The sequence below is a fragment of the Chrysochloris asiatica genome, unplaced genomic scaffold (genome assembly GCF_000296735.1).
Source record: "Chrysochloris asiatica unplaced genomic scaffold, ChrAsi1.0 scaffold00033, whole genome shotgun sequence".
Taxonomy (NCBI): domain Eukaryota; kingdom Metazoa; phylum Chordata; class Mammalia; order Afrosoricida; family Chrysochloridae; genus Chrysochloris; species Chrysochloris asiatica.
The window spans coordinates 20,470,230-20,479,613 of NW_006408551.1; the positions used below are offsets into that span (position 1 = coordinate 20,470,230).

General features: G+C 35.3%; 1 protein-coding gene across 4 annotated transcripts in view; it reads left to right on the forward strand.

Annotated features, from left to right (window-relative positions):
• Positions 1 to 1,514: 1,514 nt before the first annotated feature.
• Positions 1,515 to 9,384, forward strand: part of RAP1B (RAP1B, member of RAS oncogene family) — a 16,856-nt gene continuing 8,986 nt past the window's right edge. Inside the window, exons 1-4 of one of the 4 annotated variants that reach the window (XM_006859535.1) lie at positions 1,515 to 1,592; positions 2,621 to 2,689; positions 4,055 to 4,111; positions 5,251 to 5,391. In XM_006859535.1, coding sequence (XP_006859597.1) covers positions 1,536 to 1,592; positions 2,621 to 2,689; positions 4,055 to 4,111; positions 5,251 to 5,391 — 324 coding nt within the window. In that variant the 5' untranslated portion in view covers positions 1,515 to 1,535. The remainder of the gene's footprint in view (positions 1,593 to 2,620; positions 2,690 to 4,054; positions 4,112 to 5,250; positions 5,392 to 9,384) is intronic. The other 3 variants (XM_006859536.1, XM_006859538.1, XM_006859537.1) reach the window with 3 other exon arrangements.

Below are 9,384 nucleotides of genomic sequence, written 5' to 3' on the forward strand. Positions count from 1 at the left end.
AGGTAAATTCTGTTGGCTGATAGTACATTGAGGGGGTTGCAGTCATTGCAATGATTTGTTGAATATAAAACTGATGTTCTGCCTTGTAAACCTTCACTCAATTCACAATGAAAGCTTCCCCCCCCCCTTAAAAAAAAAAAAAGTCATTCAAATAAGAGAATTGTCAATTGGTTCTCATTCCGCTATGCATTTATTGATTCATTAAGTGACTGCTTTCCTGGTTGACTTTAAAAAAAGTAAAGGGCTGCCACTGATTGGTTTGTGGAGAAATATATTTACTGAGGCAAATTGTTATTCTGGTATTTATTAACATAACTTCTTGTGGTTAAATACTATCAAATGGATTCTGACTCATGTTGTTGTTAGGTACTGATGAATCACTTACAACACATAGCAACCCTGTGGCAACAGAATGAAACACTGCCTGGTCCTGGAATATCCTCACAATTGTTATAAGCCCATTATTGCTACCACTGTATCAATCCATCTTGTTGGGGGTCTTCCTCTTTTTCATTGACTCTTCCCTTTGTCAAATATGATGTCCTTCTCTAGGGACTCTAGTCCCTTCTGGCAGCATGTCCAAAGTACAAAAAGTCTTTCCATTGTTCCTCCTAAAGAGCAATCCAGCTGTACTTATTCTAAAACAATTTGTTTGTTTTTCTGGCAGTCTGTGGTACTTTCAGTATTCTTTACATACATACGTTCTTGTGGTTGTGTAGGTTGTCAGGTTCCTTGAGTCATTTCCAACTCATAATAAACCCTATGCACAACAAAAGGAAACCTTGTCCAGTCCTTTATCATCTTCCCAATGACTACATTTAAGTTAATTGTTGCTGCTGCTGCCACTGTGTCATTCTGTCTTGTTGGGGGTCTTCCTCCTTTTTGCTGACCTTCCACTTTACTCCACATGTATCTGAGGCAGTGCTTTATTACAGCACCACACCAGGACTTCAAAAACATACATAGTAGATCATATTTGCTTGCAGAACCCTGCCTGACCCATGAGGACATAGGAATTTTTGTCTTTTATTCATTAGCTATATTCTTGGCTTGCTCTTAGTAGCCCTCAGTAACCTGTTACTAAAGGCTACAGATGATTCATAGTATATTTCCTATTGTTTGGGGATGGTTTCTGAGAAAGGGATGGTGGTAGGCATATTTATCACTGGAATTTTATAACCAATAAAATACTCCTTTGTGCTTTCCAAGTCATGTGTCTTCTCCCCCCCTCCCCCCTTTTTCTTTTTTATCTTAATGTAACCGGTTAGATATTTCATTCTGAATTAATTCAGGATATGACTGAAATTCATGTTTTTGTAACTCTGTAATTTCCCTCTAGCTCTTTTATAAAAAGTCCTACCATTAGCATCCTTTAAGAACTATTTATATAACGTTCCAAATTAGTGCATTATAGTTATCATGTTAAAGAAATGCTTTCATGAGTATGTCTTACTAAGAAGCACAGGAATACAAAGACATTACATAGTAATTCATTGTTTTGTTTTATTTTAAACAGGTGTTAACCAGTTTACACCATGCGTGAATATAAGTTAGTTGTACTTGGCTCAGGAGGTGTTGGAAAGTCTGCTCTGGTAAGTCGTTCTCACTGTACATAAACTATTGATTCCAAGGCATGTTATTTCTATAGAGATTAAAGTTTTTATAATTAAGCTTCATTTGTTGCTTAAGGTGAAATCTCATAAGGATCTTAGAAGCAATCATTTTCTTGTAATTATACTCAACTCTCAGTTAATATATATGGTAAATCATACTCTTTCTGGAACATTAGTTCCAAACTGATGTAATTTATGCCAGAATGCAGTTTGGGCTAAGCACAGAGCTTGAGACCACATAAAATGTGTATCTATGTGTATTTCAAAGTCAGATTGAAATGAATTTGGTCTTTTTCCCTGTGAGTAGGCTCATACCATATATTTTATATTAGAAAGTAAAATTTTTAAAATCTTTTCTCAGGTATAACCTTTGACTATCTAGTTTTTTGCATAATTTTAGCAGTCATATTTTTTTTGTCCATAACACTATAGCAAGAGAGAAGACACAACTTACAGGGTGGAATATGGAGGCTGGGATAAGGAGTAACCTTAGAAGAAATAACTTGAATACTTGAGAATTTAGCAAAACCCCACAAAAAGAAATACATTGATCTTCTCTTTTTGCCAAGTGAGATCAAACCATCTTACTCGGCTGCTCAGTATCTACCTACCATAGAATTTGACATGCTTGGATCAGACTGAGAATTATGTACTTTTTTATTTTAAGTTACTGTGTATATCCTTAAGCAATTGGGGAGGTATTATTGTATGGACCCATGATTAAAATTCAAATATAAACTCTTAATATTGAAACAAGATGTTTCTAAAACTTTTTCTCACCAAATGTAGCTAATCAAATGTTATTTCAATTGTTTTTCATCAAAAATATAATCTCTAGTGTGAAATTAATAGTTTAAAATTTACATATTTGGAGTTGTTCTTATGTGTTTTGTTTGTTGATGCTTTTGTGTTTTAAAGGCATGTAAGATCTTGTCTGTAGGTTTGCAGACAATTATAGGTTTTCTCCCAATTCAAAGAAATGTAATGCTGTGGATTTTTTTTTTCAGACTGTACAGTTTGTTCAAGGAATTTTTGTTGAAAAATATGATCCTACGATAGAAGATTCTTACAGAAAGGTATATCTTACTTTAGATAATCTTTTAATTATATATACATATATATGAACATTTATTCTTAGTTATATAATTTGTTGAATATTGTATACAAAGAAGGCTGGAAAGACAGATTTAATTTATAAAACTATATAGTGGAAAAAGTTGACACTTGATTATTTCCTGGCATTGTATGTTGCCAATATAGAAGAATCTTAAACACGCATATATATATACATAAGAGAATTTTAAATTTATTCTGACATAAAAATTGTAATTAGACCTATAAACTTCAGAGGAAGTCATCCATCCTTAGAGGTAGCCTTCATGTTTCCCCCTCTGGAAGTGATTCTCAGGCTTCCTTCTTTAGAACCTAAAGATGAGAGTCCAAAGGTCTCCCTAACTTTTCTACTAAGAATTACTTGAGAATGTACTGCTGCTAACAATTGAAAACTAAATTCCTGTGTCCACTAATAGCATGTGACAATAAACTTCATGTACAAACTTATTTGCTTAGTATGGGGAGAGTTGTCTTCTGACCTTATATAGCAGCCAGCTGGGCCCATGCTGCTGTACAGATACTGTTTCCATCTTTCCCTCCATGACTGTTGCTGTTGTTGTTAAGTACCATAGAGTCGGTTCTGACTTACAGTGACCCTGCACAGCGTTTCCGAAGCTGTAAATGTTTACAGGAGCAGAACGCCTCATATTTCTCCCGCGGAATGGCTGGTAGTTTCGAACTGCCGACCTTGAGGTTAGCAGCCTGATTCGTAACCACTACTCTACCAGAGCTCCTTCCCAAGACTGTAGTCATCCACAAACCTGGAAATCCCCATCCTGCACCTCAGCTATAAAGAAATATTGTTTCTCTTCTTTTCACATCTAATTCTAAATCACTTTTCTTTTCTTCTTTTACCCTAGGGATTTCCAGGTAAACGGAGTTTAAACTTTTTAAAGGCCCCTTGTATAATTCATCTGATAGCTATGGCACTGCTTGCTACCAGTACTGGTAGGGGCTGTGATTATCTAGAGACATGGATATATAGATAAATAAGAGATATAGAAATATGTATGTAAAATATTATCTAAGATGTGAGGTACAAACACTTCTAATGCTGTTGGAACGTTTTAAAATCATGTCCTCTCTAGAATTAAGTGCTGAATGATTCATATTGTGACTTGACCATATAAGTGTTCTTGTGTGGAACACTTATACCATTGGGGACCTTGATTAGCTGGTTATTTTCCCGTGTCTTATAGTTTTGGCTTGAGATTTACTTGCTGACTAGCTATTATCTGTGTCTGTGTTTAAAATCTTACTAGCTTCTGTGTATATTAAAGGAGTCTTGTATGTATAAAAACTAAAGGTATGTGTTCATTTTCCCCTAGCAAGTTGAAGTAGATGCACAACAGTGTATGCTTGAAATCTTGGATACTGCAGGAACGGTATGTAAAATTAAGTACCAAAGTATATGTACAGTTTGTATAAAAATGACTTTACAGATGCTAGTACACTATAGTTTTTATTAGTTAAGCTCATTGAAAGTACGAGCATTCAATCTGGATGCTATTGTTTTATTCTCTTAAATTCTTACATTGTTTTTTATAATACACTTTCGTAATTACAATAGGTCAGACATTGAAGGATTAATTAGAATGTTGGCTGGAATGCAGATGTTCATACACTCACTGATACTTTTAAAACAAGTTGAATATATTGTCATGTTTCAAAATATGTGAAAAATATTTGCATAAACATTCATTCTTTAGTGGCTCCATAACGTATTTTGAGTGGATTTAAAAGAATCTGAAGTGAAGGGAAGTTTTATTTTGGGTATATGGTATTGATTCAACTAATGCTTGCGTACTTAGTATGTACCAGGCATTGTCATTTTACCCTTAAAGACTCACAGTCTAATGATGGTGGAAAATGACAAGATAAGGGATAAGCATGCTGATAGACCCCATACAGCTAGAGCATTGTTTGATAGCTGGATAACTTGAAGATATAATTTTAATAATGCCTTACACATTAAGATATTTTAAAAAACTATAACCATAATATAGAGTCCTGCTGTGGCACTATAGTACAAGCACCAGACTGCTAATCTCAAGGTTGGTGATTCAAACCCACCAACCACTCCTTGGAAATGCTATGTAGAGTTGCTATGAGTGCAAACCAACACAGTGTCATTTAACAACAAAACATTGCCATATCTTGGTGTGACGTTGTAGAATAAACACTGAACTGCTAACTTTAAGGTCAGTAGTTCAAACCTGCCAGCTGCTCCTTGGAAATCCTATACAGGGTCACTATGAATCAGAACTTACCATTATAAATTTGTTTATAAGTAACTTTGAAGATGAGATATTTCTAACCTAATTAGTGTATTTGTTATACATAAATCTACTTTGGACTCTTATTTTGTTTCTTTAAGTACTCATTTTTCAATTAGTATTTGCCATGCACTATAAATTTAAGAATTGTTGTATAATACTATAATATTTTTCATTGAGCAATCATTGTAGACTCTAAAAAATTGTCAGATTAACTGGTCAAAACTTTTGTTTTCCTCCCACTGTAGGAACAATTTACAGCAATGAGGGATTTGTACATGAAAAATGGACAAGGCTTTGCATTAGTTTATTCCATCACAGCACAGTCCACTTTCAATGATTTGCAAGACCTGAGAGAACAAATTCTTCGAGTTAAAGACACTGATGATGTAAGCTAACTTCCTAAAACTGAATATTTTGTTTTTAAGCTCTTGTGGTAATGGTGTCCAAGTTACCTTTTTTTTTCCAAGTTCATGTAATTTTTGTTTGTTTTTCTAAAGCTTTTCCTTGAAACACAAAAACACATTTAAGTACTCATACATGTTTTCATGGGAGAAAGATGTGGCTTTCTGGTCCTGCGAAGATATGCAACCTCAAACCCTATGCAGGGTTGCTATGAGTTGGAATCGACTAGACAGTGCTAGTTTTCAAATATATATAACATGGAAAGTGATATTTTTCATGCCCTCTTCTTATCTTGTGCAAAATAAATTTTATACTCTTTATGTTTTTAAATCAAGTATTATATTTAAAAAAGAGGTAGGTTGTTATCTCAGGCCAGGTTTCCTAGAGAAGCAAAACCAATGAAATACATATTTTTTGGGTTTTGTTGTTAAGTGCCATCAAGTTGGTTCCAACTATAGGACCCTAAGTCTAGCACATTAACCCCCAGTGCCACACCAGGACTCCAGAAATGTATATATTTATATAAAATATATATAAAGACAAGTTTATTATCAAGGAAATAACGTACAATTGCAGAGTCCCAGGTCCCCAGCTAAAGAGAGAAAGAGTCCTTCCCATGTGTCCATTATATTGGGAGCAGGCCACACCCCCAAGTTAGCATCCCTTCAACTGATTGGCTGCTCATAGTCACTCCCCGTAAAACTAACTGCCTGATATAAGGTCCCAACACCATGAAAATAAGCACACCCTAACTGCCAAATTTCTGGAAGTCCTGGCCTAGTCAAATTGACACAGAACCCTAACTATTACAGATGTGGACGGCAGATTAGGGTAAATAATGTTCTAACCAGTTTCTGTTGGGATTAAAAACTTTTTCAAAATAAGAAGCAGACATACATATGACCCTGTATCAAGTGGTATAAGAGAAGCATAATAAATTTTTAAAGAAGCAAACAAAATAATACTCTTTCCAAAAGAGTACATTGAAAGTTTGCAAAATTCTTTTAGTAGAAGTAAGAATGCATTGAAAAAAAAGGAGTACATTAAACATAAAGGCGCTCTGGTAGCATAGTGATTACAAATTGGGTTGCTAACCTCAAGGATAGCAGTTCAAAACTACCAGCAATTCTGTGGGAGAACTTTCTGCTCCTGTGAAGATTTATGAGAACTTTTTGTTTCTATAAAGAGTTACAGCAAGGAAAACCATTTTTAATTACAGCTTGTTAATGGAAGAGATTTTATATACTTTTTCTCAGTCATAGAAATTTTGTAAAATTGAAAACTGAGAATTCCCTTACATGAGTAGAAGCTGTGTATAATTTTCTCTTTTCAAAACATTACCTGTGAAGTATTAGCACCCTAACAACCAAAGAAATACTTTGAAAATATGTAGAAGGCTCAACAATTCCTTTTCATAGATGGGAATACTGTATATATAATTTTATTAGTCACACATGTATTGGAAACTTTTCCATTCTTGTAATTTAAACAGAATGTTGACAATATATCAAACTCATATATTTTATTAATGTATATTACATTAGTAAAATTTAGAAGTCCCTTCAGAGTACATCATAGTGGAGTTTGATCCCTATAGAATGTTTATTTTATTTATCTTATTATAATTAGCAGAAATTATCAAAAGTGATTTTTACATCGGATTCATCATTAGGGCTTGTTGAGATGAGGATCCTGGGCTTCTCTTCCAGAATTTCTAATTTAGTAAGTCTGTGATGGTCTGAGGAAGGCCACAAGAAATGTTTTTTTCATCCATTATTTACATTAAGCAGTACTTATCAGATGCCGATTATATAAAGGCCACCACTCATCTGTCAGTTTGTCATACTGTGGTGGCTTGTGAGTTGCTGTGATTCTGGAAGCTATGCCACAGCATGGTCATCCATGGTAGACAGGTTTCAGATGAGCTTTCAAACAAAGACAGACTAGGAAGAAGGAGTGACAAACTACTTCTGAATATTTAGTCACTGAAAACCTTACAAATAGCAGAGAAACACTATCAGATACAGTGCCGGAAAATGAGCCCCTCAGGTTGGAAAGCACTCAAAATGCAACTGAGGAAGAGCTGCCTCCTCAAAGTAGAGTTGACCATGATGACGTGACTGGAGTAAAGCCCGTGGGAGTAAAGCCTGCAGGACCTTCATTTGCTGATGGGGCACAACTCAAAATGAAGAGAAACAGCTGTAAACATCCATTGAAAATCAGAACATGGAATGTACGAAGTATGAATCTGGGAAAATTGGAAGTTGTCAAAAATGAAATGGAACTCATAAACATCGATATCTTAGGCATTAGTGAACTGAAAAGGACTGGCACTGGCCATTTTGAATCTGATGACCACATGGTGTACTATTCCAGGAATAAGAAAGTGAAGAGGAATGGTGGTGTATTTCTCAAAAAGAACATATCCAGACCAGTCATAAGGTACAACGCTGTCTGTGATCTGATAATATCCATGTGCCTACAGGGAAGACCAGTTAATAGCACTACTATTCAAATTACACACCAACCACTAAAGCCAGTGAGGATGAAATAGAAGAATTATACCAACTTCTTCAATCTGAAATTGATCAAACATGAAATCAAGATGTATTGATCACTATTCATGATTGGAATGCAAAGGTTAGGAACAAGGAGGAAGGATCAGTAGTTGGAAAATACGGCCTTGGTGATAGAAATAATGCTGGAGAGTTGAATGATAGAATTCTGCAAAAGCAATGATTTGTTCATTTCAAAAACCTTCTTTAGATAGCATGAGAGAGGACTATACACATGGACCACACCAGATGGAATACACAGATATCAAATTGACTACATCTGTGGAAAGAGGCGATGAAAAAGTTCCATATCATCAGTTAAAACAAGGCCAGGGGCAGATTGTAGAATAGACCATCAATTGCTCATATGCAAATTCAGACTAAAGCTGAAGAAATGAAAACAAGTCCATGAGAGCCAAAATACGACCTTAAATATTTCCCACCTGAATTTAGAGATCATCTGAAGAATAGATTTGATACATTAAACACTAAAGACCGAAGACCAGAAGAGTTGTGGGGTAACATCAAGAACATCATCATACAGGAAGAAAGCAAAAAGTCATTAAGAAGACAAGAAAGAAGGAAAAGGTCAAAATGGATGTCAGAAGAGACACTGAAACTTGCGCTTCAGCATAGAGATGCTAAAGCAAACGGAAGAAATGAGGAGGTCCAAGAGCTGAACAGAAAATTTCAAAGGTCAGCTCAAGAAGACAAAGTCAGATATTACAACAAACTGTGCAAAGATCTGGAATCAGAAAACCAAAAAGGAAGAACACACTCAATATTTCTCAAGCTGGTGGGGAACTGAAGAAAAATTCAAGCCTTGACTTTTCGTTATTGAAAGATTCTCTAGTCAAATTAACGAATGATGCAGACAGCACCCAAAGAAGATAGAAGGAATACAAAGAGTCACTGTACCAAAAGGAAATGGTTAATGTTCAGCCATTTCAAGATAGCATATGATCAAGAGCCAATGATACTGAAAGGAAGAAGTCCAAGGTACATTGAATGAATTGGCAAAGAACAAGGCACCAGGAATTGATGGAATAAAACTTGAAATTTTTCAAGAAAGTGAGGTGGCACTGAAGGCACTCACTCATCTATGCCATTACATTTGGAGACAACTATCTGGCCGATGAATTGGAAGAGATCCATATTTGTGCCCATTCCAAAGAGGGGTGACCCAACAGAATGTGAAAGTCATTGGACAATATATATATTTGATATCCCATGCAAATAAAGTTAAACGACTGCAAGCATACATTGACGGAGAACTTCCAAAAGTTCATGCCGGATTCAGAAGAGGACATGGAATGGACAATACCATTGCTGATGTCAGATGGATCTTGGATGAAAGCAGAGAATACCAGAAAGATGTTTACCTGTGTTTTATTGACTATGCAAAGGCTTTTGATTGTGTGG